The 24,439-nt window shown below is 41.9% G+C and overlaps 1 protein-coding gene across 4 annotated transcripts in view; it reads left to right on the top strand.

The window, feature by feature from the left end:
- Positions 1 to 24,439, top strand: part of FBXW11 (F-box and WD repeat domain containing 11) — a 94,643-nt gene that overhangs the window by 45,467 nt on the left and 24,737 nt on the right. For 3 of the 4 annotated variants that reach the window (XM_040972195.1, XM_040972212.1, XM_040972220.1), the window contains 3 exons: positions 13,947 to 14,172; positions 20,061 to 20,247; positions 20,966 to 21,056. In XM_040972195.1, the coding sequence (XP_040828129.1) occupies positions 13,947 to 14,172; positions 20,061 to 20,247; positions 20,966 to 21,056 (504 nt within the window). Of the gene's footprint in view, positions 1 to 10,709; positions 10,773 to 13,946; positions 14,173 to 20,060; positions 20,248 to 20,965; positions 21,057 to 24,439 lie in introns of all 4 variants that reach the window. The other variant, XM_040972203.1, reaches the window with a different exon arrangement.

The raw sequence follows: 24,439 nt of genomic DNA, 5'->3' as shown, positions 1-24,439 counted from the left end.
TGATTTTAACTTACTCTAAGTTGCTAAACAGTTGTCCCAGCACTAGTGATCTGAGATGCCCCCTGTTTGTGGATGTTCTGACCCAGCGGACCAGAATGTGGCCTGTTTTTGCGAGCACAGTTAGGTCGCAGCACAGCCCGTTGAGTTGCTTTGTGTCATTTGTGGCTGCTTTCATGCTACAGTAGCAGGGCAGAGTAGTTGTGACACAAGATTGCAAGGACTGCAAAGCTCAAAATACTTCCTTCCCACCTTTTCAGAAAAAGCTCACAGCCACCTACACTGAATAATTATGTAGTCCTGTATCTTAGAAGTGCCTCACTTTTAATTAGAGAAGCTTAGAGTGCATTTTATTATTCTTTCACAATAATTTGTCAGAGAGAAAAGGGTGAGAGAACATGCAGGTACTCCTGCATTTGCTAGTTTACTTTGCCGAATGTTCACAGTGGCTGGGGCCACAGACAGGTCTTGGGGACACAGTCCAGTTCTCTTGCGTAGGTTGCAAGAACTTGAGTTATCACTACTGCCAGTTGGTGTCTGCCTTAGCTGGGAGCTGGAGTCAGGAACCTGAGCTGGGAATTGAACTCACATCTGATGTAGATGTCCTATATTGCTGGACCCAATACCCACTCCATTCCACAGTTTTGAAAATCCTCTGGTTCCTTATTTAATATTCTTTTCACTGATTTATCAATTTTTAGGTGCATTCCTCAACTCGCACTTATTGCCTATGTAACAGTGACATCTCTTACATTAAATAAAGGGAGGAAAAAGGCAAAGAGGAGGAGAGAATGGGTGAGCGTTCCATCTACCGACTCAGCCCTTCAGTACTGGCACTCCCAGTGCTGGAGCTGGGATCACAATCCAGGTTTCCAGGTCTCATTGCTCTGTCCCAGGGTCTGCCTTGGCAGGATGTGGAATCAAACGGGGCAGCTGGCTGTTGACCGTAGCACTCTAAAGGGGGTGTGGGCATCCAGCCAGGCCAAAAGCCCATCTCCTTCCTTCCATGTTGCTTCTGCTTCATCAGAAATGTGACTTAGTTATGCTTCTTTTCTTGTCTTCATCTTTAATTCTTACGTCCATAAACTATTTGAAATGTTTTCCATTAATCTCTTTGCTACAGTTTTCCAACCCATGTGATGATGATTCAAAAATCTGCTTTATTCTTTCTTTATTTTGTAAAATCTTTGGAAAATCCCATTCTGCCGGTATATTGGTATATTGTTTTTAAGAAGTTTGATAGCAGTTTAATGAGCAAATGAGTTTAACAGCAAATGAGCTGGTGCTTTTAAAAACAAGTTTTTGCTTTTTAAGTAAAGATAGCTTTGGGCTGGGATGTTTTCTTTATCTTAAAATCTAATTCTTAGAATAATGGGTGGAAGATCTTTGTCTTTCCATCTCTTTGTAACATCTTTCTTCTTTCTGAAAGATAGTATGCAGTACTTTGTACTGGATTGACTTTTCTCACACAGATCCAGAATGGTATTGCCTGTGTGCCAGCCTTGGGGTAATTAAGAAATCACCAAAGTGATTCTGCAGGGATAATTATCCTTCAGAATTGCAGCTAAGAAAGATTCTCTTGGGATTTTGGTTTTCTTCTGCTTTGTTCCTCTCTTCATGTAGTTTTTTTTCATTGTTCCCGTTTTAATAATAAATGAATATTGTATGGTCACTGCATTTTTTGGGGGATAGACAGGGTGTCAGTTAAGTTGATGGGGTTCCTAATTGAAGAGCATTCTTGATTGAAATATTTGCCCCTAATACCTAGTTTCTTGAGTGGATGACCCTCTTTATAGAGAAAACAGGTAATGATATAAAAGAAAGGGTTTGTGTAAATACACATGCTTTGGGATGTTGTGGGTTTCCAGGAATTTAATCAAAATACACTTTTCAAAGGAATTTGGAAATTTCATTGCAGTGTTATGTTAGGTAGTGAAAGATGTCATATCCGTGCTATGTGTATTGAGTAGCCATTAAAAATGAAAATATGGATCTGCAGAGACATAGGAGGAAGCCATGATGCCTGGAAAGAGCAATCACTGAAAAACACATTTGAAATAATTTGCATGTCAAAATGGTTGTACAATGGCTAAATCTGGGTGACAGTAAGCAGATTTTACTTTTATTTAAAAAAAAACCCTCCATTTGCACATTTAAAAAAAGACTTTTTTGTTTGAAAGGCAGATACAAAAAAGAAAGAGAGCAATCTACCTCCTGCTGATTGACTCCCCAAATGGCCGCTACAGCTGGTACTGGGCGCACTTGAGGCCAGGAGCCAGGAACTGTTATGGTTGCAGAGAGAGGCCCAATCATTGGGCTGTATTTGTTTCACTGCTTTCCCAGGTGTATTAGCGGGGAGCTGGATCAGAAGCGGAGCAGCAGGGACTTAAACTGGTGCCCCAATGGGATGATGGCATTATAGCCAGAGGCTTAATGTGCTGCGTCACAGTACCAGCCCCTGCAAATTTTTAGTGCCTGTATAACTTTTTCATACATTTTAAATTGGTTTTATGAAGAGGATTCAAAAAGTTCATGGAAAATGCACATGATCTTTTAAAAAATTGTATGTATTTGAAAAAGAGGAGAGAAATAGAGATCACAGCAGGGAGATCTTCGTCTACTGCTCCATTCCCCAAATGCCCACTCTAGCCTTTTCTGGGCCAGATGGAAGCCTGGAGGCACAACTCCATTCCTGTCTCCCACCTGGTACCAACTGCTTCAGCCACCACCTGCTGCTTCCCAGGGTACTTGTTGGCAGGAAGCTGGAATCGCGAATGGAGCCACACTGAAACCCGGGCACTCCGCTGCAGGATGTGTAACTGCCGAACAATGTCCCAACTGCTATGGCAAATGCTTGCCCCTGGACATTATCCCCTGGAGTTATTGTCAGTATTTTTTTATTCTCTGGGTTGCCTTTCTTTGTTTTTAAATTCAATTATTTTTACAACATTGAAGTGTATTTTGCATATCATAAAAATAATCTCATTCCGGTATACTGTGAGCTGTCATCATAAATCCATTTTAGAACTTTGTATGGTTTGCCTTTTAATCTCTTAATTGTAGTTTCAGTAAACACTAATTATCTTAATGTAGGCCTATTTACATGTTTTTCTTTAACAAATTGTGTGCAGTTTAGGAAGGGAGTACTTAGTCCAAGATTGTGAGGACATTTTGTGTCTTCTACCAGCTTTATTTTTACCCTTTATTTTTACATCTGTATGCTCTAGATTGGATTTGTGTGTGACTCAAAATATTTGAACAGTATCCAGTTGGTATTGCCTTTTAGTATAAAAAGCATTCTTTTCTCATTGCACTGAAGTGTCGGATGAACTTGGGCATGTAAGGATCTGGCTGTTCTGCTCCATTGTGTGGCTTAGTGCCATTCTATCTGCGTAACCCTGCTTTAGTTGCTGTAGGTGTATATATGCATCTTGATAGTTCATAGTATAAATTCAGGTATCCCAGGTGAGTGACAGGAATCCAGGTACTTGGGCCATCACTGTCGCCTTCCAGGGCCTGCATTTGCATGTCACTGGAGATAGCAGTGCAGGTGCTGTGACGTGGGACACGGGCATCTTAACAGGCTATCCAAACGGCAAGGCTTCTGCCCCACATTTCTACCTGAACTTTAAACCGGCTTTCTTCCCACGGGGGGTGGGGGTAGTGGGGTGGGGGGTGGAGCTTGCTTGGCATTGTGCTGATTAAGCTTTAGTGGGTTTAGTTTACATCTCCCAATTTTCATTGAACGATGTGACAGGTTGTTAGTAGAATAAGAAATATTGTGCCTCTGTTTATACTCAAGTGCCAGGTTATACGCAAGTATAACGGATGAAATGGTTGTGAATGTGGCATGCTATTTTTCTGCCAAGTCATTGGTAGGTGCTTTCTCTTTCATAGTAGACACAGAAGTGTTGAGTGAGCAATGCTGTGCTGTAGGTGCTTTGCATGTTATTTCTATTCCTATAGTTGAAACAGTATTATCGCTGTTTTGTGTAACGAAGAGACTGAACCCAAAGAGAGTGGTCTTGCTTACCCAAAGTCACACAGTTTGTCATTGGAAACCTGGCTTTAAAGGCCCATTCTTTACCTAAACTTCCACAGGCTGCCTATCTATAGTGCCACTTTTGGGGATTAAATGCCTTTTGACTATTATTTTTGCCACCATTTCTACACTACCTTTTTTTGTTTTGAGTGTTTTCTTTAATAGAAAGGCATTTATAAGATACAACAGACTTCCCCGTAGGGAGTAGAAGGATGTGTGGACCGGCCCCATCTGCTTTCTCAGGGGGTGACTCTAGGGAACTTGTATCCATCCTGCTTTGGAACTTCTCAGACATTCAAATAATTTATGAGGTTTTCTTCTTTGGTCTAGGTAACCCAGTACTTTAGGGAAGATAAGGGTGGCTGCTCTCACAAAGTAGACTTTGTGTCTTACCACTTTCTGTGAGGACCAGAAATGCTGTTACCTGCTTTTCTTTCCCTATGTTCTGAACCCTTCCTCATTGTAGACACTTTGGGAAATATGGAGAGGAATAAGGAGCAAAATGATCTTTCTTATTGTCAGTGTGATTATCTGGAAGATTGTAATCATTCTAGATAATACTCATTGTCCACAAGTATTTATTGTACTACCACATGTGAGTTGGGTGCCAGGAATCCTCAAGCAAAGGACCCAGAACAAAGGACAGGGATGTCTGTGCATTGAAAGTGGGATCTTGCTGAAGGAGCGCTTCCTGTGTGCCAGGGTTTTCTCATTTCCTCTGTCGGGAGGCTCTCCCCCGCCCCCTCAGCTTTAGGAAGAAAGATGGAGGCACACAGCAGCAAGAGAGTACAAGCTGCTGAAAGAATGTGCTGGAAGCATTGGAAAACATGGCTGTTTTTCTGGATAAATAACTTAAATTTTGTCAGTAAAAATGAGGTCATGAAGACGTTGGAACTGCTCTTTTCTATGCTTAAAATATCCCTTTGTGCACACCATTGTTCTAAAACAGGGTTTCTTGGACTTTGCACAGGTGCAGCCTTCACAGTGTTTGATGTAGCCATGTAAGATTTGGCCTTTTACTTGCTTATTACATTTAAAAGGTAATTCAGAAACTGAACTAGAAAATCATGGGCATTTACTGGCATAGATTACTGTAAAAATAAATATGATACAATTTAGATCCATATGGAAAAATGCTTTTTTTTTTAATTTATTTTTTTGTTTATATGAAGTTAACTGACCAGGAGTCTATCTCCTCTCATTACAAACGGCCAATTACACGTGTCAGAGAGACGTGAAAATAGCTTTGGGTAGAATTAGGAGAGTTGAATGCATAGCAACTTTTATAGTACGGGTTTCTAATTCTAATATTATAGCTAGGAATCTTCAGGTGTTTCCACAGTAAGAAATAAAATTTACGTCTTGACAGTATATACAATTTAAGTATTTTTGAGTATGTAATTTATGTACATGCATGTGCCATTTTTTTCACTGGAAGATATCATTGATTTAAGAAATCTCTCTGTTTCAGAGATGTGAAAACCTCCTAAAAATTTACAACTGAATGGAAGAAATACTGTGTTCTTTTGTAAATCCTGGGACAGGTGAAGTGGCCTAGTTGTTAAAACACACATGTCTTGAATATATATGAGAAAACATAGGATCCCATATGGGTACCAGTTCACACGTACCAGCTGCCCCACTTACCTTCCAGCTTTCTGTTTGTGGCCTGGGAGAGCAGTTGAGAATGATTCAAAACTTTGGGACCCTGCACTTGCATGGGAGACCCAGAAGAATTTCCTGGCTCCTGGCTTCTGGCTTTTGGCTTCAGATCAGCTCAGCTCAGCTCAGCTCTGGCCATTGCAGCCACTTGGGAAGAAAACCAGCAGATGGAAGATCTTTCTGTTTCTCCCTCTCTCTCTGTAAATCTACCTTTCCAGTAATAAATAAATAAATAAAATATGTATCTATCTATTGATCTATCTAATGAACCTTGACTTCTACTTTACATAAAAATCTGTGTGAGTGCATTTTAGGTGGAAAGGTACCAAATAAAACAAGACTTCTAGGAGCCAAAAGTCAGAGAAATGAGACAGGGACAGAAATTTCTTCCAATTCTCAGACCATATCCAGGCCAGTAATTGCTAATCTTCTTCCTGTATCCCACATGCCCACTGGTTCCGACCCCAACTGCCCTACTTGTGATCTAGCTCCCATTACTGGCCTGGATCACAGGTAGGCAGTTGGGGTCGGAACCAGTGGGCATGTGGGATACAGGAAGAAGGTTAGCATGCTGTGCCACCATGCCGACCCCAGTTAAAGTTTTTTAAAAGAAAGATGTATTTATTTTTATTGGAAAGCAGATATACAGAGAGAAGGAAATACAGAGAGAAAGATCTTCCATCTGTTGATTTGCTCCCCAAGCGGCAGCAGCACCCAGAGCTGAGCCAACCTAAAACTGGAAGCCAGGTGCTTCTTCCAAGAATCTTATGTGGGTGCAGATTTCTAAGACCACGCCTTCCCCCACTCCCACCCCAAGGTTTATTTGAGAGAGAGAGAGAGAAGATTGGAATGAATATCATCAATCTGGTGGTTCATTCCCCAGGCAGATGGCCGCAGTTGCCAACTCTGGGTCGGGCTGAAGCCTGGAGCTTCTTCCAGGTCTCCCAGGTGGGTGCAGGGGCCTCTGAGCCATCTTGTTGCTTTTCCCAAGACATTAACAGGGGGCTTGGATTGAAAGTGAGGCAGTTTGATCTGGGAATCAAACTGGCATCCCTTTGGGATGCCAGCTTTGCAAGTGGCGGCTTTATCTCCTGTGCTGGCCTCTTGCTTCCTTTTGATTTTGATTTTTTTTTTAACGTTTACTCTTTTTATGTGAGTGTTGCTATACTTAATCTTGTGGATAGGGGGATTTCTGCATTCAAGCTGGTTTTATTAAAAAAAAAAAGTCTGGTTGCAACCCATTAATTTGATTTGCTGAGCTAGAATCAGCAACTATGGTAATCGGCAGTTTCCGTGAATCAGGTAAAAAAGACCTGAGACTCAGTTTTTGTGTGTAGAAAGTACAGAAAGGTGCTGGGTGAAACAGACGGGTCCAGTCTCATCTCATTTACTAGCTGCATGACCCTCAGCTTCTTAACACAGAAGTTGAGACATTTTAAAAATAGGAAACGGATTCCTTTTACATAACTCTCAAAGTGGTACATTTTCCAAGTGAAATCTATTCTATATTAGTTGGTGGCACCTACTGGCAAAGATAGATCATTGCCTGGAACGTGCTGTGCTGGCATATGAAAGCAAGGGTGAATGGAGATAGGTCATTGGGAACAGCCTAACATGGCGTGAGAGGCAGAAAGCGCAAGGCATTGCAGGGGTAGTGAGCAGAGGCAGTGCTGTTGCACGCTGTTTCCTAGCTGATGAATGGTTGACTTGGTCTCGACACGATGTAACTTTTCCAAAGTTTGCTTGGTTATAAGTAAAATTCAGTTTTAGGAGCGTACTTTATAGACTACATTGCATGTACTTTCAATTGCTGTTTTAAACAAAAATGTTCAGTTTTCATTTTGATTGACATAGTAGTCACACCTATTTCTGGGGTCTTGCATGCCATCTCAGCACATGTTTGCGAAGTGCAGCAGCCAGAGCACTGGTACGGTGGTCACTGCCAGCATTGCTCATTTCTTATGTTGAGGAAGTTTAAGATCCTCTCTACCAGCTATTTTGAAATATTCAATGAACTGTTGTTAACTGAGCCGTAGAACTCTAGAAGCTCTTTCTGCAGTCCATTTGTGCCCCAGCGGCTGTTAACCACTTCGCGTCTGTCCCTTCCTCCTCCCCTTCCTAGTTCTCGTACCTGTCATCCTTCTGCTCTCCACTTGTAGATCAATTTTGTTTCTATTAAGTTCAAAGAATTATTTATTAATTTGAAAGAATTAGAGATAGGGAGGGAGGGAGATCGATCTTTTATTTGCTCACCTGATGGCCACAACAGCCAGTTCTGGGCTGGGGCCAAGCACGTGGGCTTCACAGACACCCCACATTTTCTTTGTCCACTCAGTCAATAAGGGACATGTAGGTTGATAACTTGGCTGTTTTGAATAGTGCTATAATAAACATGTAAGTTCAGATGTCTCTTTGACATGAACTTCAAGTCTTTTTTATATATTCCTATGTAGTGGGATTGCTAGATTACACAGCTGCTCTAGGTTTAGTTTTTTGAGACACCTCCACCCTGTTTTCATAGCAACTAACACTGTGACATGATTCTTCCTATACGCTTTCATTACACAGATTTCTGATCAGTGGTATAAAATCTCTAAATTTGACTCTCAGGGCAATGGAAATTTGAATGTTTCAGCTTCGAAACCGGTTGTCCTTGGGACAGCCTCTGCGTTGGTTCTAAGAACGCTGTTGATGAAGACAGCAGCCACCTGTGCCTTTTTCTTTCATAGTGGTAGAGAAGGTGTCTTTAAACCAAGGCTGGTTATCTTCATCAGGCTGCAAAAAGCAGAGTCTAGCTTTGAATTCTGGCTCCAGTTTGCTTCATAATCCTAAGCAAGTTACATATTTCTCACCACAGAGAAATGTGTATGTATTATTTTGGACAGTCATTATAACCCTTATGAGAACAGTGTTTCTGTCTCAGCTTTATGGGCAAGTGTCATTTTTCCGGGAACACAGTTAAATTTCATTGTAAAGAGAGTTGGTTCTTGTGCAGATTACAGGGGTCTCTCATGTGCGTGTGTTTCCTTGTTGAACAAAGGAAATATTAAGGCAGCTTTGGTCAGGATAGCCCTAGAGTTTCCAGGTTTGTTCTGTTTGGAAACGTTTCCGCTTGGGTCGTACACCTGCTTTCTACACTTCCTCCAGGGCACCTGCTGATGGCGACATGGCGATGGGTTTCTTACCCTCTTCCTCTTTGTTCTGTGTTTCTTTACCTGCTTCTCTTCATGTTTCCAACCATTCTTGTTACCACTCTTAGAATCCAGGACATTGTGACATTGCAAGATGACCTCATAAATACCAAATTCAAGAGATATTGCATTGAGTTTGTTCATTCACTAAGGAAACTTGCTCTCTGGGTTTCTTCAAGATAGCAGTGGAATTAAACATTCCTGGAGAGTAGTGCTTCTGATTCTGTGTTTTCCACTCCCCCGCCCCAGGACTGTTCATTGCTCGTATCAGTCCAGCCATGTTTTGCAAGTGAGGGCACACTCACTACCTTCCTTTCTGGCTTGTGGTTGGGTTCTACCTACAGAACCCCCTCTTTGCTGTACTGCAGCAGACCTTGTTCCAGTTTGGGGCCGAGAAGATTTTTTTGAGGAGGCTCTGAGTTTCCCTGTAGGCAGCTGTCTGGAACCATTATGTCAAAGCCTCTGAAGTTAGAGAAGATAGCTCGTGGGGGAAAGTAGTGTCTTCAAAGCAAGGAATGCAGTACTTTTGTTTTTGAATTCCATTAAGCACCAAGCATTGTGCTGGTGTTTTCATTCCTCCCATCATTCTGTATGACTAAAGGAACTTGCTCCAGATCATACAAACACATTAAACGAATGAGCAAATCAAGATCCCTGTTTCTCTCAGAGCTTTCAAAGCTTTTGGCTTTCTTCCTACACGATACAGTGTAGGACACCCAGATTGGAACCAGTGGGAGATCTGTGCAGTGACTGGGGTTAAGTGATTACCTGCGTTGGGTGTTTTCATATGGATTGTTTGTAGATATTGTGTAAGTCCCAACTTTTCAGGAGGTGGCAAGAGGATAGGGAAAATGGGACAGTGGGCTTGTTCCCTACAGGCAGTAAGCAGGATCTTCTAGATTCTGACAACTTAATTAGACCCGTGGTATCCTTTAGAATGATGCCATGAGACTAATATTGTTTAGGTTTTGTGCCCCAATCCTAGAGTATTAGGGTTGGGGATGACTTAGAGAAGCTCCTAGGCATGGATGAGTTGTTATTTTCAGTGCATACCTCTCCCACTTCCCTTCTCATTATGTTTCCATTTAGCCATTAGGTTGGAGCCTCAAAAGGAAAATCCAATCATGTATAATCTCCAGTTAATGGGCATCTATTAAGCGACTAGGTCACCAGAAAGAATAATTACACAGTACCCCTTTGTGTAGTAAACACAAAAATCAAAAGCTAATGCATTCCCAAGGCAGACCAGATTGTTAGTGGCTAGCAGCATTCTCCTCCGGGAAAACGTGGGGGCACCACCAGCTAGAGACTGCAGAGCCACTCCGGAAAGAGAGGGCTGCCAAGCTGGTGGCGGTTGGTGTGGAGGAGAGAAAGGCAGGGGGCTTCCAAAGTTTTGTCACTTTTAATTATTAGCTGATTATTGGAGTGGATTTTTGACTAGCAGACATTCTGCTAAATGTTTTATGCCATTGTTGCAAACTTTGTCGATCTCTAGGTTTTCTTGCCGCAAATAAAAGAATAATGGTGAAGGCTGAGGCAGTAGTGCTTCTGCCACACTGCTGCAGATTTGGCCTGTTTTCTGAGCCAGCCCAAACGTCATAGAATGAAGAGCCTGGGCATGCTTTAGCTACTAGCTGGATTAATGGAAGCCGAGCATGTCTCACATGATCCCAATGGCCCTCCTGTGAGCCACAACCTGGTAGTTCTTCAGTTTGTGTGGATCCGTTCCAGCATGGGTTCTCAAAAGTATATCTTTTAGTTAATTTAGAATTTGAAAAACTTGGCATAATTCAAATAACCTGTTTTTCCCCCCTTAGAACACTTCAGTTATGGAAGATCAAAATGAAGATGAGTCCCCAAAGAAAAGTACTCTTTGGCAGGTAGGAATGATTGCACAGAAAAGACAGCGCTTGCCTAACGGTAGATAAGATGCTCCTGCAGTTCATGTCCTCAGTGAAACCAAGAGCCCACGTTTTTGTTTGCTTTTGTATAGTTTTATTGATTTCATAACTAATGGTCCCCGGGTTTTTGGAATTTGCACAGGGATCCCCTAGTGGCCGTAGACTAAAATGTGTCTGTGTCCACTGTCCAAGCCACAGCTAGTGGTGGTGTCGTTTGTCACCTGAATGGCACAATATGTGCACTCACAAGTTTTTCTCCATTTGCTCCTGACCTCCGCCCTTCTCTGTTATTTCCTCTGGGCTTTCCTTCCCTTGGTCTTTCACTCATGAGGCTTTATGTTGATTTGCCACTTTCCATTTTCTCTTGAGGCTGGACCAGAGAATGTAATGTGAAATGGCTCAGTATTTTCTTTTTTATTTTGTTATTATTTTTTTTTTGGCTTGGTATTTTCATCAGTCTTCGAGATATATGGTTAATGGTAAAAAAAAATACGGATATTTTTGTATTTGATACTGTACAACATTTATCTGAGTTCACTTAATTTGAAACTAAAGAGGCAGCTGAGTGAACAAGTGTAGCGCGCACCTAACAGGTTTGTTATGAGATGAAGCAAAGGAGAGCGGTGCTGGGGGAGGCCACAGGGCTGAAAGGGTGGCTGCAGCCTAGGATGCGGAACTGCTGTGGGGAAGTGCATGCGCTGCTACCTGTTTCGGACGCTGCATGTACACTGAATTGCGTGCCATTTGAGGTATCTGTTACTTCACAAGAGCACTCCGTTTACCATTTTCTCATCTGACAGTGGTTATTAACAGCATAGCTTGGGGTTTTCTTCTATCTTCCAGTCAGCTAGTTAATGGCACATAAATGCGTCAAGGATATTAGATGGTTGTGAACCCTTCTGTAAATGAAATAATCATCTTGATAATCACTGCTTATCAAATGAAATAATAGACGCAGAAGTACTTTATATACAAAGCAGTACACAAATGCAGGTTGTTACCATGTTGATTTTTAAACTGTTAATGCAAACAGTTATTTTGGAAGTTATTATGAGACAAAATAAAGGGGAAAGGGAAACACGTAAGTTTCTTTCATGATCAAGTTTTTTATAGTTTTTTGTGCATTTATTCTGTCCTGGTTTGCTGTTCTCATAAATGATTATGATCACAGTACTGTGTAGGCTCCACCTCTTGCCTTTTGTTCCTTTAATTCATAAGCATGTTTTACTTTATTAACCAGATTTGAATGGCTTCATTGTAGCTCTTGCAAAAGTGTTACACTTTGCATTACCCACCAGTTGCCTATAATTAGGCAGTTACTTCTGATTTTTGTTTTCCTATTACAGTATTGCGGTCAATATCATTGTGCTTAAAAGCTGCACAGATGGCCCTTATTGTATCTGCAAATATTTCTTACAGCAAAGAAATTTCACTCTTTCTTCTTTGAATTCTTGTTTTTAGAGTCTATTAGATAAGAATATCTTACAAGCAAAAATTTTAAAATCCTTGCTCAATGCTGCCACCTGATGGTGCCGACTGGTGCCAGCAAGTTCTTTCTTACCCCAGTTACCAGGGGAAAAAAACATCCCTAGGCAGTGGGGTAGTAAGATGAATGAGGTGGGACGTGAATACTTTGCAACTGGGTGCCTCTAATCGTGGACCTAAGAGGTTGTTTCCGACACAGCATTTTATAAGATTTCAATCAAAGAAAGCCAATGACTTCTTTGGATGTTTATAACAGATACTTCTGGGATGTATTTCACCCACTTTATTTTAGGGGGCATACCAAGTACAAAAGTTCCCGATTCATTCTGTGTAGGGAGTCCTTAGAGTTTCCTGATGAAAGCAACGGACATTTGTAATTTATTCAGTTCTCAGAATTCTGCTGTGCTGTTCCTCCTGGCATAATATGCAAGGAGCCTATTAGAGGAGCCATGGGCAGATGGTGCAGCAAATGCTTGACAAAACTATCGAGATTATTTTGTTTTTAAACAGAGAAGCTACTAAGCCTTCTACCATCAGCTATTGTGACCAGATCCAGGGTTTCGGGTTTTTTTTTTTTTAAATGCTGATGTCTAGATGTCGCTTACATGGTTTGAATGTTCGTGAAATGTACTGACCTTATTGAAGGGCATGGTGGCTGACTTGATGAGAAAATGTTGTTGGTAAAGGAGGTGAGTTTCCATAAACCTTCCCCAGGATGTTCCCGGGTGCATGGCTCGTCTTGGGCCGCTTTCCGGGAAGGTGGAAACTGTTGAATGAAACACAGTTTTTTCTAGATTGAATTGCTTTCAGACACTGCTTCTCCTGTTCAATAGATAGGTTAGTGGTTCTCAAAATGTTGTCTCTAACGTGTCATCTTGGGATCAGATCAGTAGCAAGAACAGTGGCAGCAACATCCGCTTGGGAACCTGTTAGAAATGCAGGCTCTGGAATGTGTTCCAGACTCAACAGAACCAGAACTTCTGGTGTGGGTGTGGAGCCTAGCAATCTGTGATAGCAAAATAACAAACCTTTTTGTTACTCTAATAATTTTCGCTTCATTGTGAGAACCATTAGCAGAGATGTACAATTATTCTCCTTCGTCCTACCCTACCTGTAGTTTTGGTTTGGGTGCCCAGAGGTGGGAAACTTGAGAGAGATTCCCCTAACTGTTTTTACCTTATTGTTTATTTCTCACTATTCCGACTTGATAAGTTAAGATTCATTGTAAGTACCCATGTATGGGAAAAAGCAGAGTATATATATATGGCTTGATACTATCTGCTTTTTCAGGCATCCAGCTGGGGACCGTGGAAGGTATCCTCCATGGGCAGGGGCAGCTACTTTATTGAGGCGCTAAAAACAATTAGTAGTTAATTAGTTGCCACTCTGCCAAGGTGAACAGTTCCATGTAAGGTGGTCATCTCTGGCACTGGTTGTCGAATAACAGTTAGTTTTGGAATAAGCGTTAGAGAATGGTGATTGAAGATGTGAGCTTTAGAAACACCTGTCACTTTGATATTTGCTGTAGTGAAGACATATATCCTGAATAGATTTCTAAAGAAATAAGTTTGCAATTAGGGTAAAACTGACATGTGAAGGTAATAAATGGTCTTATGAAATATCAGTTGTTAAATGTCTTTCCCCTGTTTTTGTTTTGTGTTTTAATAGATCAGTAATGGAACATCGTCTGTGATCGTCTCCAGAAAGAGGCCATCAGAAGGAAATTATCAGAAAGAAAAAGACTTGTGTATAAAATACTTTGACCAGTGGTCTGAATCAGATCAAGTGGAATTTGTGGAGCATTTGATTTCCCGAATGTGTCATTATCAGCATGGACATATTAACTCTTACCTGAAGCCCATGTTGCAGCGGGACTTCATTACCGCCTTACCAGGTAACGCACTTGTCTTCGAACCAGCCCAGGCGTCTGTGGTGCCTGTGATGAAGATCTATGACTTAGTGTCTGTCTAGGAGATGGGGGCAGTTGTTGTGAGGAATTCTGTTGGTTATTGATCAATGTTCATGAGTTAACCGTATGCTTTTTATTCGGATGTCATCGGAATCCAAACTGCATGATGCCTTAATGTGTAACTAAAAGCACTTATGGAAATGTTTTCCCTTCTGTTTATATGTTTGGCAGGTGTCCCCAAGTCTAAGATGTTCATTTATGTTGGAAGTAATGCTTGGGGGATTGCAAATATGGATTTCTATCTTCATTACGCTTCGTGGGCCTTGTTTCTGCATCTTCTCTCTCATTGCCCTGCCCCTATCACTCTTGCATGGGCATTAAGTTGACTCTCAGTTTTAAAAATAGACTTTTTTCCAGAGTATCTATTTATTTGTAATTATTATTGGAAAGTCAGATTTACAGAGAGAAGAAGATACAGAAAGATCTTCCGTCCACTGGTTCACTCCCCAAGTGGCTGCAATGGCTGGAGCTGAGCTGATCTAAAGCCAGGAGACAGGAGCGTCTTCCAGGTCTCTCATGCAGGTGCAGGGTCCTAAAGCTTTGGGCCGCCCTCTCCTGCTTTCCCAGGCCACAAGCAAGGAGCTGGATGGAAAGTAGAGCAGCTGGGATAAGAACTGATGCTCATATAGCATTTGGGGACATAGGAGGACGCTAGCCATTAGGCTGCCATGCTGGGCCCTAGAGCAGTAGTTGGAAGCTTACTTGCTACTCTGAGAGGAAACATTCAAGAGTTTTCAAGGGTTCGCTTAGAGAATCGTGGCTCTGCTGTTCTGTTGTTAGTAACTCTTTGCGGAGTCCTGGTTGAGCCCTGTTTCTCATGTAGATTAGGAAGCCCAGCAGCAGAACAATGGGATGAAGTGATCAAGGTCAGCCATCCTGGTCATTGTGGTGATGGGAAGAATTGTGCAAAAGGTAATGCAAAGGCTAAAACCACTTACCGTTAAAATCACTCTAGAAAGTTTTATAAATTAGCCCCAAACACTGAATCTGTGGATTACCACCTGGCTCAGTAAAGGCAGTTTTAGTTGTGAAGGAAAGAGCAGGGAGGTGAAGCAAGAGATGTGTTTGTGATTCTGTTTGAGAGAGGTAGCAGTGCAGGGAAAGATGGGTGGACACGATCCTGTCTGTCAGTGCCCAGCACCCAAAGGCTCATGCCGCCTCACATCAGGGGAGACAGGGTGTTTTAAAGTTGATGATCATGCAGTTCATTTTTAATGAACTGAAGCTATGCCACCTTTGTTTTTACTTCCCTTTAATTTGCTTTTTTTTGAGAGCCAGGGAAATCATCTTTGATTTACAGAACAGCCACGAGGTGGCACTGTTGAAGTTCTCTTGACTTAGAGTCTAGCCTGGGGAGTCTTCGCCTAGGGAGTATATAGTCTTGCAAAAGAGGCAGAGTAGAAGAACATGTGTTATGTATATAAATATGGTTAGTGTAATTGCATACAATTCGGATTTCATTACAGCAAATTTTAAGGCATTGTCCATATCTCTGCTAATGTGGAATTTTGCTGTATTGACTATTAAGTGAAGTCAGTGAACCATTGGCTGGGACATGGAAATATTTTTGTTAAAAAGCTATTTATTTTAACAAGATCTGGTCTTAACACATATACATTATGTCAGTATGTTTCACACACATGAATCTAATAGCTGGGGACACGCTGGCCACTTTAATTGTGTTGGTTAGTGTCTGCTAGACTTGGATTAAACCTGGCGTTAGTTCTCTGACACAGACCCTGTCTCAAACATTAAGGAAGAAACAGGTCCATGTGTATTTCACACTGAGATTTAATAATGTATGGAGCAACTTACCAATCATTATACTATAGATGATTCTGAGTTTAAATTTTTACGCCATTGAGACAATTTATGACTTTTGATTGTGAACACCATGGATTCTGTAAAAACTACCTCTCATATTTGGCTTTTTAATGCTTACTGTAAGGCTTGTACCTGTCAGTGCAGGGAAGATGGAAAATGCTTGTGGTCTCGGGCTACTTTCGGTTCAGTGGAAAAAGTGATAATCCTGATATGCTTTTCTAGAAATCGCGGTAAATGTTTAGTCTGCAGTGTCAGCTTCTGCAGGCCTAGTTTGTGGTTTGTAAGAACTGTTGTTAAGGGGGAAACGTACAGGCAGATTGTGCTTCAGGAGGGTGATAAGCATTCATGACAGGATTGGGAGGTGTCCTGGAGATTCACAATGTTGAAACCCTTAGCTCTCAGCCGTGGTTTATCTGTAAGGGTGAGGGAGTATTCTGGATTGGGCTGTAGAGGCTCCATCAGCGGTCATAGCTGAGGCCCTCAGGTCTGCGTCCTACCCCTGCGTTTCAGTCCCCTGACTGCGCTCAGACTCCTCTGCGCAGGAGTAGTAACACTGCCTGAGATCCTGCGAAGATGTAAGAGAACACGTGTAACGTGCCAGGCATCTGGTGGGACCCCGAGAATGGCATTCTAAAAGAAAAGCCCAGAGACCGGAAACACTTGCTTCTCTGAGGCACTGCAAACTAACTGCCGGGTCGTTTGAATCATTCCCTCACTAGTCCCGAGTTGATTGACCCTCCCATCATGCAGGGGCGTGTGCCACCCTATTGCTCGGGCTCCTGGATGAGTATGTTGACGTTGTGTCCTGAGCTCTTCTCACGCGATTTATTTCCTCCTTCCACCCTCCCTTTTTTTCCTTCTTTTCTTTCTCTCTTTAGCTTTCTTTTAAAGATTTATTTATTTTTATTGGAAAGGCAAATTTACAGAGAGAAGGAGAGACAGAGAAAGATATTCCATCTGCTACTTCGCTCAATGGCCTTAAAAGCTGGAGCTGAGCCAATCCAAAGCCAGGAGACATGAGCTTCTTCCAGGGCTCTCATGTGGGTGCACCTATGCAAGGTTTTGAGCGACCTCTGCTGCTTTCCCAGGCCATAAACAGGGAGTTGGATGGGAAGTAGAGCAGCTGAGGCACGAGCTGCCCATTTGGTGTGCTGGTGCTTGCATGCAGAGGATTAGCCTGTTGAGCCAGTGCACTGGTCCCTCACTAATTTCTGTACTGAATCCTTGGGTTGGTAATGTTCCAAGTGAAAGGACTCCACTGACTGTTGCTATCAGCAACTGTGTCTGTGCTGTTTTCCTTTCAAAGGTTTTTAATTTGAGGTTTTACAACTAGATCTATGATGGGGGAGGGGGAAGGGAGAGCAGGAGTGGGTGGAAAAGGAAGTTTCTTTGCAGCTGCTCTTTGAAATGTGTTTTTGAAATACTAAAAGTTTCTGGAATTGTGTGATCTAAGCGGCTGTGTCAGAACTAGCTGTAGTCAAGGGCACTGAGCTGACATCATACATTTGAAGTCCATTTTGATATAGTGTTATTTACATATTGAGCTTTGAAATTGGTGACTTTTAATTGTTTTAATTTACTATTGAAATTTTTCCAGACTTTCATCTGGTGCCCGTAATTGGCACCAGCAGTATTGCCTCAGTGCTGTGTGTGCAGTATTATGGTCTCCATTTTCTGAGGCCACAGTGTGTCTGTGCTCTTGTTGCCTTGGGAAAGGGGTGGTGGCGGAAGATGGTGGGGGTGAGGTGGGTGGGAGTTGTCTCGGCATGGTAGAGTAATGAGAGCCAGACACTTGCGAAAATATCTGGTGTTAACACCTCAAAACGCTTTTTTAGCTCAGGCAGATGAACCAGTTTATTTGGGAACCTCTTTATCCCTGAAGGGTTTGAAACTAGAAAGTTGCAAGACCCGGAGACTTCTGGGGGTTTTAATGTACCCAAGTAGAAATTGTGCAGTCTCTGTTCTTCTCAGCCGTTTGAGTGGATGTGAGGTTTTTAGACCAAGGTGATAGATGCCACTTAGCTTTTTGCTGGAAGAGATGTGCACCGGTTTCTCTTCAGAAAATAAGAAAGAATACAGTTTAGTCTTGAACATTCTGTAATCTGAGAAGTGGGTCTGAGGGGAGCAAAGGGAAACAGGCAGACATGTAATAACTACCTGTGTTTGGTGCATACCCATCTGGCTCATCTTCCCGAAAAATTGAAAAGTAAGGATATTAAGAGTGTTAATCTTAAAGGATTATTGTGTAGGTTTTATGTGATAATCCATTGCAAGTATTTAATATCATTCTGTCATGATAGTAGCTTGAGATCAGATAGGAAAATTGATTTGTTTAAGCTTACTCTACAAGTAGTTGACAAAACCAAGATTCAGCCCAGGTTCTCGGTACCATCTGGGACCGAGTACGGGAGATCTGGGCTGGGAAGCAGCACACCCATGTGGTTACTGAGCTGGTGGCTCAATGCTGGTAACCTTGAATGTTAATGAATAGCCTGGAGGGAAATAGCTAGTGTATGGGGTGCTGTCCTTGGTTCTGACCCACTTAGTGTCTACAGCTTCATAGAGACTATCCACCCCTGCCCATCATGTGGTGTGAATCAACCATTCTTCTGGATGATGAACGTCAGAATTCTAGAGTAGGAAATGAATGGATTAGATCAATAAAGCTTCAAAGGTAGATTCTAATGAGGATACATATAAAATGGAAGAAGCTGTCTCGTATTTTTCCAATTAGCTGTGCAGATGCAGGATTGGTGGGAAGTGTTTGGCAGTGCAGGTGGAGAGAAGCTCAAGATTTTTTTTTTTCTTACTGTCATCTTCAGAGTTGGCTGTGATATGACTGTCAGATGAGGGCAAGGCACTAACTGTAATACAGTGACCATGACAACAATGGGCAGTTGTCCCAGTATATTTCAGGGTAGCTTGGGCATTAGATTCAGTCCAGAGAAGGAAAGTCAGTGTATGGAAACCATGATGACCAGTAAGGCAGGAATCATTGTTACAGTTGAAGAAAGTCATCATTTGTAAGGGGTTTTCATGCATTGTCTTAAAATAGGACAGAGGTTATCATCTCCATGCAATTCAGATGAGGAAACAGGTCTTAATGTTTTAGTTTCATTGTTGTCTTTCAACATCAGGTTTAATGCTACCATATTACATTAAACAATTTCCAAAACAGGATAATGGTTACTGGTTATTTTCATTCTATGTGGTGGGAAATTGAGGCCCAGGGATGTTTCAGTATGTGTTGCATGTCCTAGATCTACCACATGGTGAACTTGGGGTGTCAAGTGGGAATTTCATGACTGTATTTATGTTCTGTGCAGAGTACACTTGGGGGTAAGCTTCATTTCTTGCAGCTACCGAGGCCATGTCTGGAAACATGGATTGGGCCTGCCCACACTAACCTCCTTCCCATTGTGAGTGTTGGGAAGAGGCCGGTTCCTGAATGGTCAGCTCTGAGAGGACCCTGGTATTGTGTGCACGGTTGAACCCAACAACGTGTGAAGTTGGCAATCTCATAGACTTGTGCTATTGCTTTTTGAGGATTTTTTGAGGGTATTTAGGAACAGAAAGTGGATTCCACAAGAGGGAGGTAAAAGGTGAGAAGGTTGACAAATGCACACATCAGCACAACTGATTTTAATCCTTAGGTTGCCATGTAACATTTTATACATTTTAGAAGAGTGGCCAGTGCTTCACTTTTTACTAAGTCTGCTTAGTTCCAAATGATTCCCAGAGAGCATAATTGGGGGGAATATAAAGAACTTTCCACAGCCAGCTTTTACATATAGTGAATTGTCATCAGCAGTTCTATTAAAAAAACAAACATCAGAATCAAAAAACTGTATAGGTTTATGAACTCACACACTTATATATAATTCAAAGATCTTGAATTTACTTAAATATTTTACCCAGTTCAGATTTCGTCGAGAAAATGAAGACTGACACATTTGCATTTCCCTGCCCATTGTTTCTCTGTTTTGCAGAACAAGGCTTAGATCACATAGCAGAGAACATTCTTTCCTACCTGGATGCCAGGTCTCTGTGTGCAGCGGAGCTGGTGTGCAAAGAGTGGCAACGAGTCATCTCCGAAGGAATGCTTTGGAAGAAACTGATTGAGCGAATGGTACGAACCGACCCTCTATGGAAAGGCCTTTCGGAAAGAAGAGGGTGGTAAGTACGGGCTGCTTGTTCCATTGAACAACACTTCTCCAATATAGGGGCGGGTGGTTACAAAGGCAATTACATTCGCAAATGTGTTGACCTATTGTAAGCAAAGGAGAAAGTGGGTGGCCAAGAGTGGAAGTAAAGGAAAAAAAAATGCTAGATGCTAGAATTTCCCTTTCTGAAATGTTTATACAAATGAGTGGTTAAGAAGTTTTGTGTAGTTGGAATGGTCAAATTAACCTTGCAGAGCCATGCATTTATGTTTCTTCTTCACATTTTCCTTAGGTTAAAAAAAGATTGTCAAAAAATTAGATAAGACAGTAGCTGAGTGAGTCTTGGGCTGCTCTTTTGCTTGCCCCATGTTGAGGCTGTAGGTTACAGTGGGTGTTTTAAAAGGAAAAAAATATCCATGAAGTTAATGCAGCTTTAAGCTGCATGCACGTCAAGGGGCCTGGCCCAGCTGTCACAGAGAAAAGAAGAGCTAGCCCGGGGTACCGGAGTGGGAACGTGAGGGTTAGGGCCATTCTCTTTTTAGGAAGCAGTTTATGACAGAATTGAACTGAACTTGTATTTCATGTGTACGTTTGTCAGGAATTATGCTTTCGAGCGACTAGAGCTCATAGCAAGTTAAAAGACATAAGAGGTAAACTGTATAAGCACTATGCCTAAATGAAACTTACCTTTCTGCGTAAAAATGTGACGTCTATTTCTTTTTATTTCCCAGGGATCAATACCTGTTTAAGAACAGACCCACAGATGGCCCTCCCAATTCATTTTATAGGTCATTATACCCAAAGATTATCCAGGATATAGAGGTAACTTTATGGCTTATCTGTTTTAGTGGCTCTTTGTGTATGTTCTGACTTTTACATGTTGCCTTAGATTGTTCTTTGTTCTAGATGTAATCAGTAATTTTTGAAAAATTGATTTTTTGAAGTACGCGTGTTACGAGGTATAATCTGCAGCTGTTCACTCTTCAGAGTAGACCCTGTCTTCTACAAAAGATGTCTAACTTTTCTAAAACACAAAATATTTCTGCATGCCATAATTCACAGCATTTTATTCAAATATAAGGAATTTTCCAGAATCCAGGGCCCAGGATTTTTTAAGTAAACATGGTATTATGTTTTTGTATCATCTCTCGAGAAGTAGAGAAAGCATGTTCTTAGGTCATTTCCTCTGTGTATTTCCCATGGTTTTTCATGAAAATAGCTCAGAAATTATTCTAAGCAATAATTAAGTGGGTTTTATGGAGCAAATTATGCTCCTGGACCATTGTGGATTTGAGTGTAACTTCACCAGACCAGTAAAACTCTGTAAACTTGATGAGAAACATTGGAGATGTTTGATATTGTTCATGTGTTCTAATTAGTTCAGTTTTATTATTCAGCCCTTTTCCTTGAACCAGGAAAGACATGCACAGGCATTTCTCATTAACTCTTTCACATGTGTTCTTGGCAGGTCTTGGTTACTTCACTGTTTCCTCCTTGGCAGAAAAGCTTAGCCTTTGCTAGGCAGTGCTGTATCGCCCATAAAATTATACTCAGTTTCCCAAATGTGAAGTAATCCTCTCCCCCAGGTGATAGACATAAAAGTTATTGTGCCAAAATTCATTAATGGAGGAACATGTGCATTTTGGAGTCGCCCCTCCCCAACCCCCTTCTCAGGCAGATGTGAACTAATGGAATCTTTCCCTTAATGGTAAATCTGGATGTGGCTGGGATATCATTTAAAACATCATGTGCCCTTGTCTTGAGTATTCTGTTCTCCAAAATGACCCATAAGGTCACCTTGTAGGGAGAGTTGAATAATTTGAAACTTCTGCCAGACAATTTGAGAATTAAATGATCCACTGACAAATCAAAATGTAGAGTAAATTGCTCCCTCAGAATTAGGTGAGCCATAGACTGGTGTGCATGTGTTTCAAAGGAGAAGGCATTGCTGGGGTACACATCTTAGAAGTTATGTTACCCTGTATTTTGCTATTGTTGTTATTATTTTTTAATTGGAAAGGCAGATTTACAGAGAGGAAGATCTGAAATAACACTCCCCAAATGGCTGCAATGATCAGAGCTGAGCCAATCCAAAGCTGCAAGCCATGAGCTTCTTCCAGGTCTTTCATGTAGGTTTAGGATCCCAAGGACTTAGGCCATCCTCTCTTTCTTTTCTAGATTATCAGCAGGGAGCTGGGTGGGAAGCGGAAAAGGCCAGACATGAAACACCCATCTGGCATGTGGGCTGTTGCAGACAGAGGGTTAGCCAGTTGAGCCATTACACCAACACCAACCCTGTTCTTTTTGAAGGATTAGAATGAACAAAATCTCTCTAGATTTCCTTGAATTACATATCTTGAGAGTCACATTTTAAAACAATCATTAGTAAACAGGGACTCTGGAAGGTGCATGATCAAGTTAAACTCAATAGTTTTATGTAGTCCTCAGGACTAGTATTCTAGTGGATAGTATGAGCTCAGTGTTCTGTGGCGTGACAGTATGTGACACCACTTACCATAACCATTTCCTCAGGCTGAAATAACATTTTAAAGTTAGTAGAGGAGACAGATGTGAAAGGAAGCAAAGCTACGGGGGAAAACCCTGACACCAAAACTCCACATCACGGTGGTCTACTTGTGCTTCTATAAGTGTGGTTGGCCACAAGAGTCGCCTCCAGATTTTTGTGGGCTAGATCGCTAGTGTAAGGGTTGGTGTTTATACTTTGATATAGTCACTAATAGCAATATTGATAGAGCACTTTACTAATGGCAGATCCTTTTCTAAGTGTTCACATTTAATGTTCTGGGCAGAATGTGAACGTTGGGCTAAGATTTTATTTAAGGTTGATGAAACTGAGGTTCCAAAAAATCAGGGGATCCTGGCCTCAGACAAATGAAGGGCCCATGTGGGCATGGGTGTGCCCTGTGGCTGACATGAAGTCTTCCTGTGCAGTGTATAATTATAATTCCTTAATTTTTTTTTTCCATTGGAAAGGCAGATATATGGAGAGGAGAGATAGAGAGATCTTCTGTCTACTGGTTCTCTTCCCAAGTGGCCACAATGGCCATAGCTGAGCTGATCCAAAGCCAGGAGCCAGGAATTTCTTCCGGGTCTCCCATGTGCGTTCAGGGTCCCAGAGCTTTGGGCTGTTCTCTGGTGCTTTCCCAGGCCATAAGCAGGGAGCTGGGTGGGAGGTGGGGCAATCAGGAAATGAGCCTGGCACCCATATGGGATCCTGTTAGATACAAGGTCAGGATTTAGCCACTAGGCCATCACGCTGGGCCCGTAGCATATACCTCTTACAAACATCATCTTCTGAGCCCTATGCCACAAGCTGGAACTAGAAGACATTTTAGAGATTGCTACGTAGTTAACTTTTCAAACAAATTAGCTGAGGTCTGGCTAGCTGTAGGCTGAGAATGGTGGAAAATTCAAGGAGTGAGGGAGAGTTAGCCATGGTGTTTCATGCTACAGCATTTCAAGGCAGTCTTTTCATTTTTAATGAGTGTGTCCTGGCATATCAGCTGAAAAGAGGATATGGTTTACGATGGTAGTAGCTGGCCTTGGTTTAATGCAGTTATGGCTAGAGCAGTGCTTTAAAGGGTTTTAAGTGCATTGGCAAAAGTTTACTTATATCTGAGCATCGTGTGGTGGTTTAATGTCCCCCTGCTCAAAATTGTTGCCCAGACACAGCTTTAAGTTTGCCAGTTCACAACACCTTCTTTTTATTCTTCCGATACCTTGACAGCTTGGTTTATATGCTGGCAGCTCCGAATGCATCCATTGCCAGATTAGTGCTGATGAACGCAAAGCAGATGTTCCTGTCTGAACTGGCCCTTCCACACTGACCCACCAGAAAGTGGCTGATATTTCAGGGAAACGTAGAGAAGACTGGCTTCGTGTGACCAACTCCTGTTACTCAGGAAATGGGATGTGAGAAGTGAAGTCTGGGCAGAGAAAATATCTGTCCATAGCTTGGTGTGAAGTGCATCTCTCCTGGGTGTTCTTGCCACACAAACAGGGTTTACAGGGCCTCTGAATTGGGAAGAAGTTCCTGGAAAACCCGAGGCTTACTCTGAAAGGCAGCAGTCTTCTTTTCTACCTGGAACTTTTGTTGCCCAAGCATTATGAATGGCGAGCTTCTGCTCGGTGCTTTGCTATGGTGATTTAATCCTGTATCCAGAAATGGAGATTCATCCTCCAAA

The sequence above is a fragment of the Ochotona curzoniae genome, unplaced genomic scaffold (genome assembly GCF_017591425.1).
Source record: "Ochotona curzoniae isolate NIBS_2020 unplaced genomic scaffold, NIBS_Ocur_1.0 contig_1, whole genome shotgun sequence".
Taxonomy (NCBI): Eukaryota; Metazoa; Chordata; class Mammalia; order Lagomorpha; family Ochotonidae; genus Ochotona; species Ochotona curzoniae.
Note: the sequence above shows the minus strand (reverse complement) of the source record. Positions and strands in the feature narration are given on the sequence as shown.